The 25658-nt window shown below is 56.1% G+C and overlaps 1 protein-coding gene across 3 annotated transcripts in view; it reads right to left on the minus strand.

Moving 5' to 3' along the window:
- The window catches only part of RPTOR (regulatory associated protein of MTOR complex 1), a 349585-nt gene that overhangs the window by 158702 nt on the left and 165225 nt on the right, over positions 1-25658 (minus strand). For all 3 annotated transcript variants that reach the window (XM_062216247.1, XM_062216248.1, XM_062216246.1), the window contains exon 5: positions 14433-14579. In XM_062216247.1, coding sequence (XP_062072231.1) covers positions 14433-14579 — 147 coding nt within the window. The remainder of the gene's footprint in view (positions 1-14432; positions 14580-25658) is intronic.

A 25658-nucleotide genomic window follows, 5' to 3' on the forward strand; every position in this document is an offset into this window, starting at 1 on the left:
AGCAACGTCCTCCCAATGTTTTACAATAAAAACTCACAATCACAGAGCGGGGGAACAACCTGTGACCTGTGGCCTGCGTCCTCACCGTCCTCTCTCCCGCCCTCTGTACAGAGGTGAGTGTCTGGGGTGAGAACACGCATCTTGTGCAACCAATTGAAAATAAAGCAAGGGTGCTGCCTGCTCAGCTTCCCGCTGCATTTCTGTCACCATGCCTGATCCCCAGCAGACACTGAGCAGACGTCCCTCGTAGAGGATGGTGGCGGGCGGGTGAGGGATGGAGGGAGGGGGTGGGAGGCTGGAAGCGTAAACACTAAGGCAACATAGAATTGGTAGCACCGCGAGGAACCAGATGAGACCAGTAACAAACACCAGCGGTTTGAGGCACAGCCTGAAGCTGGAGTTGAGCCCTGCCGTGGAGAAGAGAGAACTGGCTGACAGAGGGGTCTGTGCACAGCACAAGAGGCCAGGCCAGGCGCAGACGGTGTGGCCCAGCACTGCCAGGGAGCGGCCCCTGCACAAGAGTTCCAGGCTGCTCACTGCGTCCTTTTACGTCTCATGAAGGCAGGTTTTCTTACATTTCACTGTGGTGCACACTGCCTCATTATCTTCTGGGAGTATAGGATTCCGTGGATGGTCACATACTGACAAGGCCACACAACCGTCTCCACCATTTCCTGAGAGAGAAGCTCCGTGCCCTGCAGCAGGCACCCCTCCCCTGCCCTAACAGCCACCAGGCTGCTGCCCACCCGGGGGTTTCAGTCAACAACCTTCTGTGACCCCCGCTCTCACAGCACAGCAGTCGTCACGGTGAACCCACGCTGCTCCGTCTTGTTAGGGTTCACTACTGTCCCATCACACGGACAGACCCAGGTGTTTTCCTGGCCAGCTCCTGACGCCTGTGTGGCCTTCCCCACTTCTACCAACGTTTACCCTCTGCCCTCTTGGGTTTATACTGAGGAGCAGAAGGGCTGGGTGAGACGCTAACCCTGGGAACTGAGTTGACTGAGGAGCTGCCAGACTGCCTGGCCCAAGGCAGCTATTTCTATTTTTTTTTTTTGGACAGGCAGAGTGGACAGCGAGAGAGACAGAGAGAAAGGTCTTCCTTTTTGCCGTTGGTTCACCCTCCAATGGCCGCTGCGGCCGGCACACCATGCTGATCCAAAGCCAGGAGCCAGGTGCTTCTCCTGGTCTCCCATGCAGGTGCAGGGCCCAAGGACTTGGGTCATCCTCCACTGCCCTCCCGGGCCACAGAAGAGAGCTGGCCTGGAAGAGGAGCAACCGGGACAGAATCCGGCGCCCCGACCAGGACTAGAACCTGGTGTGCCGGTGCCGCAAGGCGGAGGAGTAGCCTAGTGAGCCGCGGCGCCGGCCCTGCTTCCATTTTGCATTTCCCCCAGCAGTGGTGAAAATCCCAATTTCTCTATTTCTTGGCCAACCATGTATTACTGTTTTTTTAAATTTTGTCATCCTAACAGCATGAATATGTAACTCACTGCCAATTTTTAAAAATGATTTATTTATTTATTTGAAAGGCAGAGTTATGGAGAGAGGGAGTTACTGAGAGAATGAGAAAGAGACAGAGATGTTCCATCCACTGTTCACTCAACAAACAGCAACAACGGCCAGGGCTGGGCCAGCCCAAAGCCAGGAACCCAGAATTCCGTCCAGGTCTCCCACGCGGGTGCAGGGGCCCAAGCACTCGGGCCATCCTCCCCTGCTTTCCCAGGCCACGCAGGGAGCTGGACTGGAAGTGGAGCAGCCGGAGCTCTGTGAGCTGGAGCTCATGGGGGACGCTGGCCTCTGTGCCCTCATCACCATTTCCACTTGTATCTGGGGTCTGTTTCGCTCCTACTGCACTGGAGACCCTCCAGTGCTTACCCTGAAAAACAACGTTACGAACGGACGTGGCCACCTCGTTCCCAATCTTAGGGAAAACATGCGACCGCTCCCCAAGAAGCACAAGGACGGCGGTACAGTTTCTTTACATTTCCCTCTAAGCTGAAGAGGTCGCCGTCCGTGCCGTCTGCTCACACTGATCACGGGCGGGTACTGGATTTTCCCGAGTGCTCCTTCTGCACCAAACCACAGGAGGAGGTGGCTTCTTCCTTCCCAGCGTAGAGGTACGGTGGAGTATGCTGACTTTCAATCCCGATCATCGGTGATGGATTCCACACAGCGGGGGACTCCTTGCACACTGCTAGGGCTGACTGGCGCCCATGTTGCTGAGTGTCTCGCAGCTGTCTGCACAACGTCAGCTCGCTGAGGTCAGTGGGGAGGGTTGGAGGCTCAGGGAGTCTGCCGAGGGGGCAGAATCCCGGCGACCCCGGCACGCTGCATGTGCTAGTGACACACTGGACCTGTCTGTGGATCTCCTCTCTCACCCTCAGCAGTGAGGGCTCTTAGACTTTTGACGGAGAGAAAGCACTATTCTTCCCAAGCCCTCAAATTCTAGACCTGGAGTAGAAACAGGGGCCACACAGGCACAGAAGGCAGGGACCCCGGGGGCATGGACAGGAGCATGCTGGGAGTGGGAGTGGGCTAAGGCACAGAGACTCTGCGGACCACAAAGCGCTGCAGTGGTGCGGGTCCCTGTGCAAGGCTTAAGGCCCCGCCCCTCCCCTCCTCTAGAGCCCCTGGCTCCCAGAGCTGCTTCCTGGGACGTCTGTCTCTGGCTGGCAGTCAGCTCCACACCAAGCCACCGGCCAGCCCTGCCCTGCGTGGATTTCTTTATTTTTAGTAGGAATGGTGGAGATGCCAATTAAAGGGGCTTCTACTGTATTTGTTTTAGATTAATCCCTCCCTTTGCTCCTATAAAGAATTGAAATGACAGCATTTCTTCTCAAGTACAAATGCAATTGTTTCTGGTGGCTGTGTGTGTGAGGGGGGGAAGGGACAGAGGGAGGGACGGAGGGAGGGAGTGAGGGAGGGAGTGACGGAGGGAGGGAGTGAGTGAGGGAGGGAGGGACGGAGGGAGGGAGTGAGTGAGGGAGTGAGGGAGTGAGGGAGTGAGGGAGTGAGGGAGGGAGGGAGGGACGGAGGGAGGGAGTGACGGAGGGAGTGAGTGAGTGAGGGAGGGAGGGACGGAGGGACGGAGGGAGGGAGTGAGTGAGGGAGTGAGGGAGGGAGGGAGGGAGGGAGGGAGTGGCGGAGGGAGGGAGGGAGGGAGGGAGTGAGTGAGGGAGGGAGTGAGTGAGGGACGGACGGAGGGAGGGAGGGAGGGAGGGAGTGAGTGAGGGAGTGAGGGAGGGAGGGAGTGAGTGAGGGAGGGAGTGAGTGAGGGAGTGAGTGAGGGAGGGAGGGAGGGAAGGAGTGAGGGAGGGAGGGAGGGAGTGAGTGAGGGAGGGAGTGAGTGAGGGACGGACGGAGGGAGGGAGGGAGTGAGGGAGGGAGGGAGTGAGGGAGGGAGGGAGTGAGTGAGGGAGTGAGGGAGGGAGGGAGGGATGGAGGGAGGGAGTGAGTGAGGGAGGGAGTGAGGGAGTGAGGGAGGGAGGGAGTGAGTGAGGGAGGGAGTGAGTGAGGGAGTGAGGGAGGGAGGGAGGGACGGAGGGAGGGAGGGAGTGAGTGAGGGAGTGAGGGAGGGAGGGAGGGACGGAGGGAGGGAGTGAGTGAGGGAGTGAGGGAGGGACGGAGGGACGGAGGGAGGGAGTGACGGAGGGAGGGAGTGAGTGAGGGAGGGAGGGACGGAGGGAGGGAGTGAGTGAGGGAGTGAAGGAGGGAGGGAGGGACGGAGGGAGGGAGTGACGGAGGGAGGGAGTGAGTGAGGGAGGGAGGGACGGAGGGACGGAGGGAGGGAGTGAGTGAGGGAGTGAGGGAGGGAGGGAGGGAGGGAGGGAGTGGCGGAGGGAGGGAGGGAGGGAGTGAGTGAGGGAGGGAGTGAGTGAGGGACGGACGGAGGGAGTGAGTGAGGGAGGGAGTGAGTGAGGGAGTGAGGGAGGGAGGGAGTGAGTGAGGGAGGGAGTGAGTGAGGGAGTGAGGGAGGGAGGGAGGGACGGAGGGAGGGAGTGAGTGAGGGAGTGAGGGAGGGACGGAGGGAGGGAGTGACGGAGGGAGTGAGTGAGGGAGGGAGGGAGGGAGGGAGGGAGTGGCGGAGGGAGGGAGGGAGGGAGTGAGTGAGGGAGGGAGGGAGTGAGGGAGGGACGGACGGAGGGAGGGAGGGAGGGAGGGAGTGAGGGAGTGAGTGAGGGAGGGAGTGAGTGAGGGAGGGAGTGAGTGAGGGAGTGAGGGAGGGAGGGAGTGAGTGAGGGAGTGAGGGAGGGAGGGAGGGACGGAGGGAGGGAGTGAGTGAGGGAGTGAGGGAGGGACGGAGGGACGGAGGGAGGGAGTGACGGAGGGAGGGAGTGAGTGAGGGAGGGAGGGACGGAGGGAGGGAGTGAGTGAGGGAGTGAGTGAGGGAGGGAGGGAGGGAAGGAGTGAGGGAGGGAGGGAGGGAGTGAGTGAGGGAGGGAGTGAGTGAGGGACGGATGGAGGGAGGGAGGGACGGAGGGAGGGAGGGAGTGAGGGAGGGAGTGATGGAGGGAGGGAGTGAGTGAGGGAGTGAGGGAGGGAGGGAGGGATGGAGGGAGGGAGTGAGTGAGGGAGGGAGTGAGTGAGGGAGTGAGGGAGGGAGGGAGTGAGTGAGGGAGGGAGTGAGTGAGGGAGTGAGGGAGGGAGGGAGGGACGGAGGGAGGGAGTGAGTGAGGGAGGGAGGGAGTGAGGGAGGGAGGGAGGGAGGAGGGAGGGAGGGCGGGAGGGAGGGAGGGGGACGGAGGGGGAGGGAGGAGGGAGGGAGGGAGGGAGGGAGGGAGGAGGGAGGGAGGGAGGGAGGCTTTCCGGCTGCACACATCCTTTAGCGCCAGGGAGCTCGAGTTCTATTTGTTCTGAAGCCTTCGCCGTCAGGAACGCCTCCTGCTCACAGTGAGTAAAGAAAAAGGTACAGGAAGGCACCTTTGGCACAAAACCACCCAGAGCAGACACAGAGCAGCAAGAGGGAGGCGGCCGGCCCAGCCACAGCCCGGTACAGGGTGGGGTGGACGGAAGGCCACGGTTACCTGAAGACCTGTGGGCCAGGAGAGCCACCCTCCCACCTGGTGCCCGAGAAGCCGCATGTCCGCAGTGACCTGCCCGACTGCAGAATGGGGGGGGGGTTCTGGCACATGGGGGAAACCAGGGCAGCCTCCAGTCACCGACGTCCCAGGAAAACAAAGATCTCCACGTGGGCCATTCCCCCCCGCACCTGCCACAAAGCAAAGACCCCACTAACAGCTCCTACCACAGCACAGCAATGGCTGGGGTGGGGGAGGGGGCTCTTCCTCGTCATCCCTAAATATGAGAAGCAACAAATCCACACAAGTCTCCAGTATGAGATAGAACAGTCAGAACAAACCACAAGAAAATACTGTACTGCAGGAAGCAGAGAACACAGAGAAGAGAACAGTTGCTTTAAAATTCACAAGTATCATAAAATATTAATGGGAAAATTAATAGTTATTATATAACAAGATGTCAGCACATTTCCCTACTACCTACAAACGATGACAGGAGGTAGCACGGGTGACATAAACCTTAGGACTCGAGAGAGGACGATGCAAGCCTGCAGGGCCAACAGGGAGGTCCCCAGCAGGAAGCCGCGGCCACAGCGAGCCATGCAGACTGTTCCCGGGGGCCACACAGCCCAGGTGAGGAAAGAGTGGTTAGGAGACACGCTGCCTGACAGGCAGACACTGCACTACCACCACCTCTAACCCTGGAGCACGGGCATCGGCGCAGCGGCAGAATTTCATGGTAACAACACAGTCACAAAGGAATCACAAGATTTCCAGACGCGACTCCTCGCTTCTGTGGGGCGCACAATCAGTCCTGGGCGTCGCCGTTTCTGCAAGACCGACTCGGGTTCTCACAGACTCCAGGCGCAGACCGGCGAGACCAGGTGACCGTGACAGCACCACGGGCCAGCAATCCCGGGGGCCGGCCCCGAGGCTCCAGGAGGGGCAGCAGAAGGGGGCCCCGCCCCGTGGCAGGTGGGCTGACCCTGCCTGGAAGGCTCTCCTGCAGCCGTGCAGCCTGCCCCGGGAGACATCTCACCACACTGCCACAGCCGCCACCAAGGAACCCGGGGAAGACAGCCACGTTCTGGAGCGGTCACAGTGAGACATCTCCTCCACCTCCTCCTGCGCTCGCCACCAAGGAACCCGGGGAAGACAGCCACGTTCTGGAGCAGTCACAGTGAGACATCTCCTCCACCTCCTCCCGCGCTAGCCACCAAGAAAGGACAAAGACCTGGGCAGGCTGGATGCCGTGCCAAGGTGCCGTCTTCAGTGAAGACGGGGGAGTAACTGCCCTTGGGAAACAGCCACTGGCGGTGGAACTGGCCGATGACACTGAATAAAGACCAGGTCAAGACCTGTGGCCTGCAGACCGAGGAGGTAACAGCCAGGAAACAAGGCATTATGAAAACATCTGAGCTCGCGCTCGCTCTCCCGCTCTCTCTCGCGCGCTCTCTCTCTCTCCAACACATGCGGCACATGGATCGTGGACTGACTGACGGTTCTTGTGTGGCTGTCACCTGGAGGCCAGGAGTTGCACCCTGGAGTCTTGGTCACAGCCACAGCTCAGCCAGGTGTGTGAGTTCAAGCGCTTCTACCCACCCCGGGGAAGCGGGAGTAAGAGCCCACAGCCCCGTCAGCATAGGCAGCTACATCAAAGTTCATGGGAAAATGAAATCAAAGGAGGCTTATTTTGGCATCAAATTTCTTTTTAAAGATCCATAAGGGTCCTCGAAGAGCTCAGGAAAAATGCAAACATGAGAAAGCTAGGCCTGAGTTCCAAATTTTTTGTGCCAAAACAAATTTCCTCTTTTAACTCCACTTGCACACACTTTCTGAAGCGCTGTACACGTGGCTAGCAGGAGGACACTGCGCCCGTGCAACGTGGCAGCTGCCAGCCCCACCACTGGGTGACCCTGGGGCTCAGCTCCAGCCCAAGGCCACGGGAAGCAGCGTTCACGTTCCTGATGGAGGGACCCAGGTGGCCAGCATGATCCCTCCCCACTCCCTCTGCCTCAGACACGGACTAAGCCCTGGAGTTGGAGTGGGCACAGGGCAGCCATGCGAAGTAGCCACAGCTGGGCCCCCGCCGCACAGCAGAGGAGATCCTGTCGGTGAGGGAGAGAAACTGCTTCCCGTTCACCCGGAGCAGGGGCTTTCCCGCACCCGTGAGGCGGGCGGACAGCTCCCACACAACACGCGAGGCGGGCGGACAGCTCCCACACAACACGTGAGGCGGGCGGACAGCTCCCACACAACACGCGAGGCGGGCGGACAGCTCCCACACAACATGCGAGGCGGGCGGACAGCTCCCACACAACATGCGAGGCGGGCGGACAGCTCCCGCACCCGTGAGGCGGGCGGACAGCTCCCACACAACATGCGAGGCGGGCGGACAGCTCCCGCACCCGTGAGGCGGGCGGACTGCTCCCACACAACATGCGAGGCGGGCGGACAGCTCCCACACAACACGTGAGGCGGGCGGACAGCTCCCACACAACATGTGAGGCGGGCGGACTACTGCTCCCACACAACACGCGAGGTGGGCGGACAGCTCCCATACAACATGTGAGGCGGGCGGGCAGCTCCCACACAACACGTGAGGCGGGCGGACAGCTCCCACACAACACGTGAGGCGGGCGGACAGCTCCCACACAACATGTGAGGCGGGCGGACAGCTCCCACACAACATGTGAGGCGGGCGGACTACTGCTCCCACACAACATGTGAGGCGGGCGGACAGCTCCCACACAACACGTGAGGCGGGCGGACAGCTCCCACACAACACGTGAGGCGGGCGGACTACTGCTCCCACACAACACGTGAGGCGGGCGGACTACTGCTCCCACACAACACGTGAGGCGGGCGGACAGCTCCCACACAACACGTGAGGCGGGCGGACTACTGCTCCCACACAACACGTGAGGCGGGCGGGCAGCTCCCACACAACACGCGAGGCGGGCGGACTACTGCTCCCACACAACACGTGAGGCGGGCGGGCAGCTCCCACACAACACGTGAGGCGGGCGGACTACTGCTCCCACACAACACGTGAGGCGGGCGGACTACTGCTCCCACACAACACGTGAGGCGGGCGGGCAGCTCCCACACAACACGCGAGGCGGGCGGACTACTGCTCCCACACAACATGTGAGGCGGGCGGACTACTGCTCCCACACAACACGTGAGGCGGGCGGGCAGCTCCCACACAACACGTGAGGCGGGCGGACTACTGCTCCCACACAACATGTGAGGCGGGCGGACTACTGCTCCCACACAACACGTGAGGCGGGCGGGCAGCTCCCACACAACACGCGAGGCGGGCGGGCAGCTCCCACACAACACGCGAGGCGGGCGGACTGCTCCCACACAACACGTGAGGCGGGCGGACAGCTCCCACGCAACACGCGAGGCGGGCGGACTGCTCCCACGCTCCCACACAACATGTGAGGCGGGCGGACTGCTCCCACACAACATGCGAGGCGGGCGGACAGCTCCCACGCAACACGCAAGGCGGGTGGACTGCTCCCACGCAACACGCGAGGCGGGCGGACAGCTCCCACGCAACACGCGAGGCGGGCGGACAGCTCCCACGCAACACGCGAGGCGGGCGGACTGCTCCCACGCAACACGCGAGGCGGGCGGACAGCTCCCACACAACACGCGAGGCGGGCGGACTGCTCCCACACAACATGCGAGGCGGGCGGACAGCTCCCGCACACGTGAGGCGGGCAGACAGCTCCCACACAACATGCGAGGCGGGCGGACAGCTCCCACACAACATGTGAGGCGGGAAGACAGCTCCCGCACCCGTGAGGCGGGCGGACAGCTCCCACACAACATGTGAGGCGGGAAGACAGCTCCCGCACCCGTGAGGCGGGTGGACAGCTCCCATACAGCCTCTGAGACTGCTAGAGATATGCTCCAGCAGAACACAGGGGAGAGCCAGCAACCAGGGAGCAGCCACACAAGTCATCGTCGCAAGAGTCAAGGGCCCTGGGGGGCTGGCTCTGTGGCGCAGTGCGTTAAGCCACCACCTGCAACACTGCCATCTCATACTGGCGCCGGTTCAAGGCCTGGCTGCTCCACTTCCAATCCAGCTCCCTGCTAATACTCTTGGGAAAGCAGCAGCAGAAGATCCAAGTCCCTGGGCCCCTGCACCTACGTGGGAGACCCAGAAGAAGCTCCTGGCTCTTGGGTTTGAATTGGCCCAGCCCCAGCTGTTTCAGCCATGTGGGGAGTGAACCAGCAAATGGAAGATCTGTCTCTCCTTCTCTCTCCATAACTCTTTCAAATAAATACAATTTTTTAAAAAATGAAGGAAAAAAGATGGTCTCATAGAAGTTAAAAATATGATGGTGGTGACTGGAGGCTGGGGAGAGAAGCTGAGAGGGACGGTAACTGTGAGAGCCAGGCGGCAGCCAGTCCTGGGCTTCTACCACACGGCAGGTGACTGCCGACCACGCTAATGTGCTGTGTATGCTAAGAAAAACATTGAAGACAGGAGTCTGCGTGCTTTCACTATAAAGAAATATTACAAGACTGGGAGGGTAGCATTTTCTCTGAATGGACACTGTACAATGTATACAGGTGACAACACAGCACACACCACTATTCTATAAATATGCATGATTTTTATATGCCTGTTACATTGTTTAAAATAAAAATAAAATGGAAAACGTGTACATCGGAGAGACCTATAAAGGGTTCCGTGATGGCAGCTGTGCAGCAGCCTACAGAGAGCAATCAATCAATCGCTGAGCGACTGATCAATCGGGAGTGGAGAACTGGAGAGGAAAATGCTGGGGGGGGGGGGGGGGGCGTGGCTTAGCGGGTTAAGCTGCCGCCTGCGGTGCCTGCATCCAGCATCCCATATGGGCGCTGGTTCGAGCACTGGCGGCTCCATCTCTGATTAACTCCTTGCTAATGGCCTGGGAAAGCAGTGGAGGATGGCCCAAGTGCTTGGGCCCCTGCACCCACGTGGGAGACCCAGAAGAAGCTCCTGGCTCCTGGGTTTAGATCAGCCCAGCTCCAGCTGTCGCGACCATATGGGGAGTGAACCAGCAGATGGAAGATCTGTCTGTCTAACTCTGCCTCCAAATAAATAAATAAGTTTTTTAAAAAGAAAATACTAAGGGTAAGGGGCGTATTCTGAGATGTGATGCAATACTTGAGAATTCGGAAAGCAAGCAAATGCTAAAGATACATAAGCCAGTAAGAAAAGAGAAAATCTCTAGTAAAAGTGCGTAAATAAAAACTTGGAAGTCACAGCACCCTGTGCAGTCGCCCAGCAGTCAGAACCAGGCCCTAACCAGGCCACCGACCCAGTGCTTGCTCTGCATGGGCTCAAGCCACACTCCAAGCACAGAGGACGTGATCACAGGAGGAAACTGACAGTCCTAGAAGTAGATGTGCCGATGACCGCAGCTGGCGGAGATGTGAGACAGAGAAGGTGCAAGGAAGCTGGCAGCCTCCAGCCCACGCGGGTCAACCTCCAAGACCCACAGCACTGGGAAACCGAGAGTGAGTGGTCCGAGGAGAAGCAGGACGACACAGCCCCTGCGATTGCGAGCTCACCACCACACCCCAGGAGCAGCACAACCACAACCACGTCACACGTTTCTCACCACGATCGCCCCAGTTCCGGAAGGAGTCCGTCTGGCGCGGATCACAGTAGAAAGCCCACAGATAACCAAAATCAACGAATCAAGAGATGGTGTGGAACAGCCTTCGACCTGGTGGCTGGGCCGCTAGTCAGGACGCCTGCTTCCCACACGTGGCTCTGGCCCCTGCAACTGCAGATCCTGCGAGGAGTGGGGATGGCTCAGGGGCTGAGTCCCTGCCACTCACGGAGGGAGACCCGGACTGAAGCTCCCCTCTCCCAGCTTCACCCCTGGCCCAGGTCTGGCCACTGTGGGCATTTGGAAAAGAGCTATCGGATGGGAGTTCTAGCTCTGTCTCACAAATGATTAAAACATTTACAATAAGCCGGCACCGCGGCTCACTAGGCTAATCCTCCGTCTTGCGGCGCCGGCACACCGGGTTCTAGTCCCGGTCGGGGCACCGATCCTGCCCCAGTTGCCCCTCTTCCAGGCCAGCTCTCTGCTGTGGCCAGGGAGTGCAGTGGAGGATGGCCCAAGTCCTTGGGCCCTGCACCCCATGGGAGACCAGGAGAAGCACCTGGCTCCTGCCATCAGATCAGCGCGGTGCGCCGGCCGCAGCGCGCCTACCGCGGCGGCCATTGGAGGGTGAACCAACGGCAAAAGGAAGACCTTTCTCTCTGTCTCTCTCTCACTGTCCACTCTGCCTGTAAAAAATTAAAAAAAAAAATTTACAATAAAAACATGTTTTAAGAAAACACTGAGGCCAGTGCCACGGCTCAATAGGCTAATCCTCCGCCTGTGGTGCCGGCACCCCAGGTTCTAGTCCCGGTCGCTCTTCTTCCTGTCCAGCTCTCTGCTGTGGCCTGGGAAGGCAGTGGAGGATGGCCCAAGTGCTTGGGCCCTGCACCTTCATGGGAGACCAGGAGAAGCACCTGGCTCCTGGCTTTGGATCAGCGCGGTGCGCCGGCAGCAGCGCGCTGGCCACAGCGGCCATTGGAGGGTGAACCAACAGAAAAGGAAGACCTTTCTCTCTGTCTCTCTCTCTTGCTGTCCACTCTGACTGTCAAAAACAAAAAACAAAAAAACAAACAAATGAAAAAAAAGAAAAAGAAAACACTGAGCAGAGAGACTTGAACATTTACCCCATTTTTCGCACAATAGCTACAGTGAGAAATACCAGGAGGGCTCCCGCGTGACGGGTGCGTTTCCCCGCGCTGCGCGTGCTGATTTACCGGGTGCTCACGAGGCTGTCTTCAATCTCACCGGCCGCGTTCCGCGGAGAGGAATGTGTGCAGTGCGCAACCCTGGGGCCCCGCACGCGCCCTGCGCTGCTAGGGCTGTGAGGGCTCAGAGCAGCTCTGCAGTTACGTCGCTCACGCGCCCTGCACTGCTAGGGCTGTGAGGGCTCAGAGCAGCTCTGCAGTTACGTCGCTCACACCCCCTGCGCTGCTAGGGCTGTGAGGGCTCAGAGCAGCTCTGCAGTTACGTCGCTCACGTGCCCTGCGCTGCTAGGAGCGAGAGGGCTCAGAAGCAGCTCTGCAGTTACGTCGCTCACGCGCCCTGCGCTGCTAGGGCTGTGAGGGCTCAGAGCAGCTCTGCAGTTACGTCGCTCACGCGCCCTGCGCTCTAGGGCTGTGAGGGCTCAGAAGCAGCTCTGCAGTTACGTCGCTCACTGTGCTCACGTTCAGTGTCTGCAGGCTTTCTAATCTGAGCAGGCGTCTCCCTGCACGGCAGCAATCGCTTTTTGCTCTCTTCACGTTCTGAACGCTGGCACAACCCGCGTACTTGCCAGCTTGTCAGCTCACATTTTACACAATGAGAAGTTAAAACACTGTAAATGACAAAGAATCTGGCCAGCCTTAGAGAGGGAAAGAATAGTCTAAGAATACACCTAGCAGGCCATGTAGGACTTCTGCAGCAACATACAGCATAGGGTACTAGCTGGGCGCCAGCGTTATCGTTTTCATTTTTGCTGTTTATGCTACAGACAGACTGAACAAGAGACAGTAAGTATAGCAGAAAACACGAGCCCGAGCCACACTGTAATTAAAGAAAGAAGGCAGCGCTAATGATGACACATACGGCGTGGTGTCCCGCTGCCTGCGTTTGCCGCCCAGCTAACGTTTGTTTCCATTCGGTCGCCTTCCTGAAGAATGAGTCAATTAGACATTTCCCCCAAAAAAGATGCATGTGGGTCTTCGCTGCTGCGCTTAACAAAATGAGCAGTGTCTTGGGTGACACTCAGAGAACAGGCACAGCCCTGCCGACACCCCCAGAGCTGGAAGGAAACCGTTCTCCCCAGGCACAGGACAGAAATGACCGCCGTGTGCCCAGAGGAGAGGGGCTCTCACTACCAGGGTGACAGAGCAGTCTCTCCCTCAACCACTCGACTGCTGCTAAACTGGACACGACATCAGGAAGGCTTGTCTGGCTTGTTTATTTACGTTATCCTAAACATAAACTTCTTTTTCTTTTTTGGGGACTATTTATTACTTGTCTCTCAGTGCTTGTTCGAAGACCTGTCCCTCGGCCCTTCCCGGACGCCACGCCTAAAGGCAGGGGGAACCCGACGACACAGAACTTGGCCGTTCCCACTCCTGCAGAATGCGGAGCAGCTGGCCATGCCGCGGCCACGGCTCCGTTCTCAAGGTCAGCGGCTGTCAGGCTGTTACTGGTCACTCTGCAGCATTCCACATGAGGATTAGTCACAAAGATAAAATATTGGACACTCTGAATTGTGCCAAACACAACTTGAAGTTTCACTGACGCCTGCTCCACGCTACCCTGGCGGAAGGCGGAATCTGTAACAAGGCAGTGCAGAACAGACTCAACAAGGCTGCAGGAAGCCCACCAGGACCACCGCCGGCCCCCAGCGCGGGTCACAGCACTGCCGCCAGTCGAAGTCAGGAGCCCTGACTCTGACACTCCCGTGCAGGCCACAGGATGGAGGCCTCTTAATTGAAACTGCCTCTTCAGTTTCTCTTTAGAATTCACTGTTTAATCAAACATCAAACGGCTCTGCATTATCAGAGCAGCACTCAGGCTCTCCCCGTCCCCTGACCGGGAGCGGCAATGGCAGAGCTTCACCATGCTGTGCCACTCTGCTTCAGAGCTTACCTCACACACACGTGCGCACACAAGAAAGAAACTGGGCGGCTACAAAATGCCAGCAGCAGGGAGACACGGGAGCACATCTCCTCGGATGAATGCATTGCTCTCCTGTGGCTCTGAGTGGAGACCACAGGAGCGCCACCGATCACGTGGCTCTGTGTGAGACCACGGGAACGCCACCGATCACGTGGCTCTGCGTGGAGGCCACGGGAGCGCAACCGATCACGTGGCTCTGCGTGGAGACCACGGGAGCGCCACTGATCACGTGGCTCTGTGTGAGACCACGGGAGCGCCACCGATCACGTGGCTCTGCATGGAGACCACAGGAGCGCCACTGATCACGTGGCTCTGTGTGGAGACCACGGGAGCGCCACCGATCACGTGGCTCTGTGTGGAGACCATGGGAATGCCACCGATCACGTGGCTCTGAGTGGAGACCACAAGAGTGCCACCGATCACGTGGCTCTGCATGGAGACCACAGGAGCGCCACTGATCACGTGGCTCTGCGTGGAGACCACGGGAGCACCACAGACCCCAGGGACGATGCCATTGCTGATTCAATTCCGATTACACATCACACTGAGTAGAACGTATGGAGCGTCTCCGCAGCTCTGCCCCGCCCTTAGCACCGCCCTCCCCAGGGAGAAAGCGAAACAGAAGCCACGCAGCAGCCAGGCTGTGGCACGGAGTCCTCACCTCCAGCTCCTGCTCCCGCTGCAGTGCGAACTGCTTGAAGGACTTGACGACCAGGCCCGCGTTGGAGCAGTCGTAGACGAAGATGGAAGGGCTGCCCATCCAGGTCTGCAGGTCGTAGACGGACAGCGGGATGTACTGTGTGTAGTTCTGGAAGACAAAGTGAGCACGCGTGTCACCTGTGCGCTCAGAGCTCGGGCTGCTAACGCACACTCACAGGCCAAAGCTGCAGCAAACAGGGCCGGTGCCTGCGGAGCCGTCCTCCGGGGCCACGTACGCAAAGCCATAGCAACGGCAAACTAAACTCCTCGTCGGCGCACAGGACATCTTACTGCACAGCTCCTCCGTGGCCGCCGGCTCTCCACTCCCACCACGGGATTTCCCCCCGGGCTCCACAGCTGTCTCTGACCGGCGGGAAGCAGATGTGTGCGGTTCCCATTGTGGCTTCTCTACAGCCACACCAGAACACAGCTCATTTATAAAGCAGATGAGCTCTATCTGCAGGCCTCCCTCACGCCCTTCATTGCACACAGACACACAAGCAAGTGATCCCCTCGATGTCGCTGAGCAGCACACTTACGGGGTACAAGTGGGTTTGGCCCTGGAAAACTTCTCCACCCATACACGAATGATCCCTGGACACAACATGCAGTTCTGCACCTGAGCAGACGTCCGTGACGAGTGATAAAGGTGAAAACATTCCTCATCTCACTGGGGAAACAGTGAAAACCCTCCCTCAAGCTGACTCTAGGTAAAGGGACAGTGGGGAGATTCTGGCAGAAATCAAACTGTTGTCCCAGCAACAGCCAGGCTGCAACAGGAGAAAGGACGAGACAGAACACAGACGCAGGCAGGGGACCCGGCATCAGGATGGCCAGCACAGCGCTGACGACACAGGCACGCTGCGGCGTCTGGGTCACAGGCACGCACCATACTCAGGCACTCTGCCACTTAGTGTTGTCAAACTGTCCTCATGTGCTGGGTGTTTATAACCATTGTGCTGTGCAGGAGACACCTGGAAATGCTCTCCCTAGATAAACTCTCACTGAAGGAGTCTAAAGAAGTCGATTCTTCCTTACCGAATCTATAAAGCCAATGCAGGTCCAATCAAAATACCCACAGGGCTTTTCCTTGGATGGAATGTGACAGGCTGCTCCTAAAGTTAGTGTGGAAGAGAAATGCACAACAACAGGAAAACATTTTAATAAAGAAAAATGAACAGGGACTCACACGACCAGATATGAAATATACTATAAATCTATGGTAATTACAGGAAGATATTAGTGAGCGGAGAAACACAAATCAAGACCAGAGAAAGCCCAGAAATAGACACGCATACATAATGCGATGAAGGAGTCACTTAAATCAGGAGAGAGACGCCAGACGAGCTGTGCACCCGAGGTCCCTATCGAGACGCAACGCACACAGAGCAGACGGGAACAGAAGCCTCAGTGTGAGGTGGAATAGAGTCTCGCTGACCTCAGAGCCAGAAAGACCTTAAACAAGTCACAAGGCCCAGAAGCCCAAGGACTGACACGAACAGCAACTAAAAATTAGATAACTTTGGTAAAAACACAAGCAACTGCCGGTTTTATAAAGGAGTAGGCACAACATTTATAATAGAGAATGGGTAATTAGGATTGTGTATATAAGTTGCATATCAACAAGACAAAAAACAACACACACACACAAGACAGTAACAGGCAACTCAGAGAGGAAACATGAATGATTCACACTTTTTAAAAAAAGATATATTTATTTATTTGAAAAGCAGAATTTACAGAGAGAGAGAAGGAAAGAGAGGGAGAATCTTCCATCCACTGGTTCACTCCCCAAATAGCCACAATGGCTGGAGCGGGGCCAGGCCAAAGCCAGCAGCCAGGGAGAGCTTCTTCCAGGTCTCCCATGCGGGTGGCAGGTACCCAACTTCCGCTGCTTTTCCAGGAGCATTACCAGGAGCCGGATCAGAAGTGGAGCATGCGGGACTTGAACCAGCACCCACATGGGATGCAAGTGACACAGGTGGTGGCTTTACCTGCTACACCACAACGCTGGCCCCATCACACTCTTGATTAGAATGGGAATCTACCTACCAGCCTGTCTGTCTGTCCATCCATCCACTGTCTATCAGACAGGAGAACTTTTCTCTGCCACGGGCCATTTAGATATTTACAACATCAACCATGGACCACACACAATTATCAACTTAGAAATTAGCCTGCCTTAGATTTATTGAATCTTGAGTCCTGCCTGTCACTGCCTTGGCAGGGCCAGACCAGACGACTTTGCGGCCTCATACGGCCTGCAGGTCAGACATTCCCTAGCCTGGCTCCACCCATTCTCATCTAGCAAACTCGTTCATCGTTGGTGGGAATGAAAACCAATGATGCTTTTCTGGAAGGCCGCTTGGTAGTACTCACAAAACACAGAGTATACATTCCTTTCTTTTTTATTTATTTCTTTTTAAGATTTATTTATTTGAAAGGCAGAGTTACAGAGAGGCAGAGAAAGAGAAGAGAGAGAGAGCGAGTGAGCGAACGAGCTCCCATCCACTGGTTCTCTCTCTAAATGGCTGCGACAGCCAGAGCTGTGCTGAAGCCAGGAGCTGGCAGCGTCTTCTGGGTCTCCCACACGGGTTTAGGGATCCAAGCACTTGGGCATCTTCTGCTGCTTTCGCAGGCCATAGCAGGAGCTGGATCAGAAGTGGAGCAGCTGGGACTTGAACCAGCGCCCACGTGGGATGCCAGCACTGCATGTGGCAGCTTTACCCACTACACCAAAGCGCCGGCCCCTGTACACTCCTCTCAGCTGCTTCTAGGTGTCCACCCTGTAGAGGAATCTGCATTTGCAGTACAGATGAGCGCACCAGGACACAGTGTTGTCCCCATGAGCTGGCTGGACACCACAAGGATGGAGACAGCTGGTCTAGGGCCCTCTTCCCTCTCCTCTCCACCAACGCTCAGTTCTCTCTGCAGCTAAGTCTGTCCCTACAGCCAAGTTCTTCCCAAGGGTACAGGATCGGGATTAAGGTGTCCAAATTCCACGCACTGCCCACATGCTCCCCCGCGGGACGTGGGCAGGGGCTCCATCCACACCGCACAGAGGATGCAGCTGGGCCATGGTGGGGTTGAGAAGGCGGCTGGGCCCCACGAGGCCCCAGTGGACTGTCACATGAAGGCAAATCAAATTCTACTTTACATTAACAACAACAATCCCAGAAGTAGAGTGAGCTTAACCTAATCTTACACTCCCAATGTACAGGAATGAAAAGGCAAAGCAGGCTGCACACGTGGCTGCTACAGAGGGCACCGAGCTCCCATGGCAGAGAATGCAGCCCACCTGCGAAGACACCACAGGTGTGCAACTTTCTAACGTGCAAGCCTCCCAATGCCACCTGTCACACACAGGGAGGACCAGTCCACGTGTGCTGATGGATGGACAGCTCACACAGACCAAACTGCTAAGGGGCCTAGAACCTGGAGGGGCTGCCACTCTCAAAACTTGTTTTTGGGAGTGGCCCCTTGGCCTAGCTCAGACGCCAATTAAGATGGCCTGGGTTCAGATCCTGCTCTGGCTCCTAACCCTGCAGATCCTAGGGGCAGTGGTGATGGCTCAAGCACCAGGACCCGGCCACCCACATGGGGACGCAGACTGAGGTCCCAGTCCAGCCTCAGTCCCAGCTGGAGGCACTGGTGAGAGGATGGGCACTCACGCGCTTTCTCTCTCAACAGTCGACTGTCAACAACTTCTGTTCTGTGGAAATGCATAATAGAAAGCACTTCTCCTGGAAGACAGGATGTACACAGACTGTCAGGAGAGAGCGTGAGCAGGTGCGGCACTGCCCGTACCCGTGAGGGGAAGACGCTTCAGCAAAGGCTCAGACACAGCCACAGGCGCCCTGGGTACGGCGGGGAGGGGGCAGCTCTCCACTCCCCAGCACCACCCTCGTGCACCTGTCGTGGCTACGGGAGAGAAGGCCACAGTCACTGCCGACCCTGCCCTGACGCTCGCGCTGTGGCCTTGCCTCCGGAGCTGGGATCTATTCTCTACATCTGCTGAGATCAAATTTTATTTTTTAAATTTCTGAGACACAAAGTCAATTACTGGTGATTCATTAAAATAATGAAGTGTGGTGGGTGTCTGGTGAAGCGGCGTAGACGCCGTGAGACTCCCACATCCCATAATGCAGTGGCCGGGCCCCAGTCCTGCCTCGGCTCCGCTTCTGACCCAGTTCCCGCCAACACACAGCCTGGGGGTAGCGGCGATGGCTCCGGGTTTCAGTCTAGCCCAGCCCTGGTGTCGTGGGCACTGCAAGGAAATGAACCAGCCGGTGGGAGACCTGTCTCTTTGCCTTCCAAATAAATTAAATAAACATTTTAAAATAATCAAGTACTGAAACATTGGGAAAATTATCAATGATTTTTCCCTCCATTCTCTGTCACCCTGGGGCAGGGAACTTCTCTGTTTTCTAGCACTTAGACCAGAGGCTGCACAGCAATGAGCCTTGGGATTCCAAATTGGTCTTGGCGTCAAGCCTTTAGCAACAGGGGAATTTTCAGCCAATGGTGTCCACCAGGAGTGTCCACCCCTGGGAGTGGCTGGAACACACCAACAGGTCTCTGAGTCGGTCACAGCCCCTGGAACCTGGTGGTGCGTCCCCATCTGAGTGCTGCAGACAGCTGGCACTATGTGGGGCGGCCCGGGCACTGCGCTGTGGTCGGCACCATCTCTGGGCTTCATCCCTTAGGTGCCCGAAGCAGTGGCTCCTCCTTGCCCAGCGCTGACAATCACAAAGGTTTCTAGTGCCATATGAACACTGGGGGTACCCTCCCTGGTTGAGGACCACTCACTGCCTGTGGGGACAACAGGAACTACCTGCATCTGTTAACTTCAGCAAGACAGCAACAGTCTGCGTCTGTCAGTGTCAGTAAGACGGCAACAGTCTGTCTGTCAACTTCAGTCAGACCGCCACAGGCTGGAAGGACCCTTGGGGGATACAAAATCAACTCTCCAACCTCAGTGCGGAGACTGGCCTCCGAGAGCTGAGGGGCTGCATCTCCGTCCAGGAAGGCCCTGGGAGAGGCTTGTCAACCACAGGCTGGATTCAGAGCCTCGGGAACGGCAGGGAGCAGCCTGCGGAAGCAGAGCTGGGGTACAGCTGACTGCTACAAGCAGCCATGTCTCTGCCCGTGGAAAATTCCTACAACATCGGCTGCCCAGACCCTGCTGGCACACGAGGGCCTTCGGACAACAGGCCGGTTCCAATCCACCCCAAGCTAACAGCACTGAGCTCTCCTAATCAAAACATCTCCCCTTTCTCTTAAAAACATCGTCAAGGCCATGCTTTCATTTCAAACAAAGAAAAAGAAATGCATTTTAGATCATTCATTCATTAAAATCTCCTTATCTGTCAGGTTACATTAACATCGGGGGAGCCCACGTGCTTTAACAGACCCCATCAGATAAGCAACAGGCAGAGCGAGGAGGTGCCTCACCCAGGCCAGCACAACCACAGGCAGCGCCTGGCGCACCCGTGCACAGGGCATCCCGTTACCACCGCTCGTGGGTTCATGGTGCCAAGAGTGGCTGTGGGACTGGGCTCAAGTCACCCTTGGAACTACCGAGAAAACAGAAATTCCCTCAGACACACGGCCCTGCCCAAAGCATGGGCAGAGGGGGCGCAGCCTGCTGCCAGCAAGCTACCCTCCAGGATGGGGGAGGGCCCTGCAGTGGGCAGGCAGTTTTTGTGACCTCCCCAGGCCTGCGCCCAGCCCCACACTGGCAGGACACGGCCCAGCCTCAGAGTCAGCAGGCAAGGGGCAAGGAAGGAACCAACCAGTGCGTGCCCAGCGCCACTCTCCCCTCCCTCCCGCATCTCAGAAAACGCTGCAAGCCTTGGGCTGGCCAAGTCCAACACACTCTGCCCTGCGTTCCCCTTTGCCCACTTGTCATGTTTTACCCATGGGCTCGTGGTCCTCTGCCTTTCCTTCCCTGGCTCTCTGATTAACCTACCACCTCCAGCAACAAAACACGGCTGCTATGCCTGCTCCCGATTCAGGCCCTCACCTAAGCAGCGCCTTAGTCTATTCCAGCCCCGAGTCTCTGACCCCACTCATTTCTCTCCTGTGACACCCAAACACATATGGGTGTGTGAGGGCATGGCATGGCCCACCGTGAGCCCACACCGTGGTTCCTGGGCACCTGTCTCAACGTCGCCCAGAACCTGGAGGAACAGCTGTTTCCACAGCAAACACCTGATGAAGCTGGAACATGCTTTTGTTTTTGTTTTTGTTTTTTTAAGATTTATTTATTTATTTGAAAGTCAGAGTTACACACACACACACATACACACACACAGAGAGAGAGAGAGAGAGAGAGACAGACAGAGAGACAGAGAGAGAGATCTTCTATCTGCTAGAAAACTCTCCAGCTGCTGCAATGGCCGGGGCTGAGCCACGCTGAAGCCAGGAGCCAGGAGCTTCACCCAGGTCTCCCATGTGAATGTCAGGGGCCCAAATACTTGGGCCATCTTCCACTGCTTTCCCTAGGCCAATAGCAAAGAGCTGGATCAGAAGTGGAGCAGCTGGGACTTGAACCGGTGCCCATATGGGATGCCAGCATCGCATGCAGCAGCTTCACCGGTTATACCACTGAGCCAAAACGCTAGTCCTCTGTCTCCTTGAAAGTGTCACACAGATTGGGCCACACTGTAGCACAGCAGGTTAATTCTCTGCCTGCAGCGCCGGCACCCCTTATGGGTGCCAGCTCTAGTCCCAGCTGTTCCACTTCTGATCCAGCTCTCTGCTGTGGCCTGGGAAAGAGTGGAAGATGACCCAAGCACTTGGGTCTCTGCACCCACGTGGGAGACCTGGAGGAAGCTCCTGGCTCCTGGCTTCGGATCAGCCCAGTTCTGACCACTGCAGCAGTTTTGGGAGTGAACCAGTGGATGGAAGACCTTTCTCTCTATCTCTCTCTCTCTCTCTCTGTAATGCCACCACTCACATAAATAAATAAAATCTTGGGCCAGCACTGTGGCACAGTAGGTTAATCCTCTGCCTGCGGCGCCGGCATCCCATATGGATGCCGGTTTGAGTCCCAGCTGCTCCACTTCTTTTTTTTTTTTTTTTTTTTTTTATTTTTGACAGGCAGAGTGGACAGTGAGAGAGAGAGAGAGACAGAGAGAAAGGTCTTCCTTTGCCGTTGGTTCACCCTCCAATGGCCGCCGCGGTAGCGCGCTGCGGCCCGCGCACCGCGCTGTTCCGATGGCAGGAGCCAGGTGCTTCTCCTGGTCTCCCATGGGGTGCAGAGCCCAAACACTTGGGCCATCCTCCACTGCACTCCCTGGCCACAGCAGAGAGCTGGCCTGGAAGAGGGGCAACCGGGACAGGATCGGTGCCCCGACCGGGACTAGAACCCGGTGTGCCGGCGCCGCAAGGCGGAGGATTAGCCTGTTGAGCCACGGCGCCGGCCTCCACTTCTGATCTGATGCTGTGGCCTGGGAAAGCAGTGGACGATAGCCCAAGTCCTTGGGCCCCTGCACTCAGAAGAAGCTCCCAGCTCCCGGCTACGGATCAGCTCAGCTGTGGCCATTGCAGACATTTGGGGAGTGAACGAGCAGATGGAAGACCTCTCTCTCTCTCTCTCTCTCTCTCATGCTCGACCTCTAACTCTTTCAAATAAATAAAATGAATCTTTTAAAAAAAAAAAGTGTCATGGGGCTGGCACTGTGACACTGTGGTTAAGACATGGCCTGTAGCACCAGCATCCCATATGGGCTCTGGTTCAAGTCCCAGGTAACTGCATTTCTAGCCCAGCTCCCGGCTAATGTGTCTGAGAAAGCAGAGGAGGATGGGACAAGTCCTTGGGCCTCAGCACCCACATGGGAGACCCAGAGGAAGCTTCTGACTCCTGGCTTCAGCCTGGCCTAGTCCCAGCCATTGCAGCCATTTGGAGAGTGAGTCAGCGGATGGAAGACCTCTCTCCTCTCTCTCTGTCTCTCCTTCTCTGTCTCTCCTCTCTCTCTCTCTCCTCTCTCTCTCCTTCTCTCTCTCTATAACTCTGCTTTTCAAATAATAAATAAATAAATCTTTTTTTAAAAAAATGGTGTCACAGGGAGAATTCAAGGAGTGACAAGGAGATACAGGATCCTGCTTCAAAAAGTTCATAGAGAAATGAGATTAAAAGGTAAGTTTATTTTGGTGGAAAATATTTTTTAAATTCATTCAGTTTCTTCACAATATGCATTTCCATGAACTTTTTCAGGATCTCTTGAATGTGGGATGTTTTGAGTCAAAACACCTTAAAATTCAAAGGTGCAAGTGAGGGCAGATCGGGCACCAGAACCCACCCAAGAGCTCTCCGTGGCCAGAGCCACAACATAAACACTGAGGGCCCTGGACTGTCACCCAAAAGTGCAGCAGGCTCACAAGTCCACATGGACGCCACGTCCACCACGTGCTGGAGAGAGGGACCCACAGACGCCACGTCCACCACATGCTGGACCCACAGACGCCCTGCCCACCACGTGCTGGAGAAGAGAGAGACCACGGCTGGCCACGCCCACCAAGTGCTCAGGGCTGCTATCATCAGCAACAAGAACCATGGGCATCAGGCACCCCAATTCCAGGCACAGGGCCAGGCCAAAGCCAGGACCCCGGAACTCCATGTGGGCTTCCCATGTAAGTGGCAGGGGCCCAAGCTGCCTCCTTAGGATGCACCAGCTGGAAGGCGGATGGGAAGCAGAGTGGCTGGCCCTCGAAGAAGCGCTGTGCCATGGGATGCAGGCACTCGAAGCACCCCAAGAGGAAGCTTAGTGCACTGCATCCCAACACCAGCCTGACCACGCTTCACGGCCTGCGCAGGCCACACACGCTTCTGCCCCTCTTCCGTATCTTCTTCGATTCATAAGCTGTTATGCAAAAAAGAAAAAAAAAGTTTGTAGAAGAATTCTTTATAATACAAATAAAATGAAAAGATAAAGAAAACAAAGCCACAGTCCATGAGTAAAGAACAGGCCATGTCGCAACCACACGACAGTGAATTGATTAAAGCACTGGACAGCAGCACAACGGATTTGGAAATGTATACAACAAATTTCATTTATTTATTTATTTTAAGATTTCTCTTTATTTTGAAAGACAGAGTTACAGAGAGAGGTAGAGACAGAGAGAGGTCCTCCATCTGCTGGCTAGGGCTGTGCCGATCCCAAGCCAGGAGCCAGGAGCCTCTTCCAGGTCTCCCACGTGGGTGCAGGGGCCCAAGCACCCGGGCCACCTTCCATCGCTTTCCCAGGCCATAGCAGAGAGCTGAATCGGAAGAGAAGCAGCCGGGACTAGAACTGGCGCCCATATGGGATTGCCGGACCCTCAGCCAGGGTTTTAACCCGCTGCACCACAGCGCCGGCCCACAACAAATTTTAAAAGATAGATGCAGCCGATTTGAAAACATTTGTATGAAACTCAAAAACAGGCAAAACTGAACAATGTAATTGCTGGGCAGACTACGTATCTGGTAAGGTCATCTTTTTAAACCACCAAATTGACCACTGCTGGCTCAAGGGGAAAGGTCAGGGAAGGTGAGTGTGGATGGGCAGGGTACCCCAAGAGTACAGACCATCCAGGCCCAGGGCCGCAGGCTCTCGTCCAGGACACACAGCACACTCACATCCGGGACCCCTCCCTCTCTTCAGTAGCAGCAACCACTCCCGATGAGCCAACGAGCTCAGAAACAAAAGGCGCCTTCCCTCTTACACAGCGATTCCTACAACACTGTAACAAATGCACTATGAGATAAAGCGTAATTAAATAACATTTAAAATGAGATGCATGACTAAAATATGTTTAAACACCCACCACCTTAGTCATCAACGTCAAAACACGGCCGCGCACTGGGTGCGCCTGGACGCGTGCCGTCAGCGTGTCCTCAGATGGGCGTGTCACACACTGGAAGAAACTCCTAAACACCAAAATGAATCCCACACCAGCCCCAGCCAGCAGGGAGAGAGTAACCCTGGGCTCCAGGAACCAGGGCCGCCATAACCACAAATGTAACTTGGAAATGAGAAAGCAAACTGCATAGGGACGCCGAATGGCACCTCCACTAGCGCCCGACTCCTGAGGCTCGCTGGCAAGCCCATGTCCCTGTGCACAGCACACAGCACTACCAGAGGTGGCAAACGCCGAATTCCAGCCAGCAGGGACCACTGACCAGAGGGGGAGAGTCGGCCTGGGAGGGAGCAAACAGGACCGAGCTCACCTGGCACCTGTGGTTCTCAGGCTGGGTCACAGGTAAGCGATGTGCACTTTTTTATGTGCAAAATGCGTAATGGTTCAAGAAAAGCTTAATGTTTAGAATTCCCTATATGTGCATATTTTAAAAATAATTATGGCATGATGAAAACTTTCCAAATAGTTCCAAAACCTCAAAATCTAGATGGAAAAAGACAGTGATAAATTTTGTCCATGTAAAGTTTTAAACTTCTGTATGGCTAAAAATCTAAAATAAAGTAAAATAAAAAATAAAGGAAATAAAGTTAGATCACAAACGGGGGAAAACTGATGCAGACCAAGGCTTATTTCCTGGCATACAAACTCCGTGTCCACTAAAAATGACCCCACCACCACCACAAATGACAGTGGACAGAGGACGTGAACAGGAGATTAAACATAAATGGTATGAACATGAGGCCGACTCAAAAGCAAACAGGCGATCAAGAGACGTCACTGTCATCGCAGGGAGACAATGGAGAGAACCAGCGGCAGGTCTGGGAGGGGACTCGGCTCTGATGCTGGGACGCGCTCAGGGATGAGCGCCAAGGGTCAGCCACACACACTGAGGTGGCGGCCACTTAAGCCGACAGTTACCATGGAGCTTCTGACACATCTATTTAAAAAAATCTAAAAGTTAAAAAGACTAACACAGAAGGGTGTTCAAGCAAATTAAGTTCAGAAAAGGAAGGCAGGGCTAGCGCCGTGGCACAGGTTCAAGTCCTGGCTGCTCCAGCTCCCTGCTAATGGCCTGGGAAAGCAGCAGAGGATAGACCAAGTGCTGGGGTCCCTGCACCCACGAAGGAGATCTGCATGAAGCTAATGCCTCAGCCACTGTGGCCTTTTGGGGAGCGAACCAGCCGATGGAAGATCTCTCTCTAACTCTTTCAAGTAAATAAGTAGATCTTTAAAAAAAAAAAAAGGAAGTTGAAGAACACTGGAGAAAGAACATTCCTGCACCAAA

This window comes from Lepus europaeus, chromosome 18 (genome assembly GCF_033115175.1).
Source record: "Lepus europaeus isolate LE1 chromosome 18, mLepTim1.pri, whole genome shotgun sequence".
Taxonomy (NCBI): Eukaryota; Metazoa; Chordata; class Mammalia; order Lagomorpha; family Leporidae; genus Lepus; species Lepus europaeus.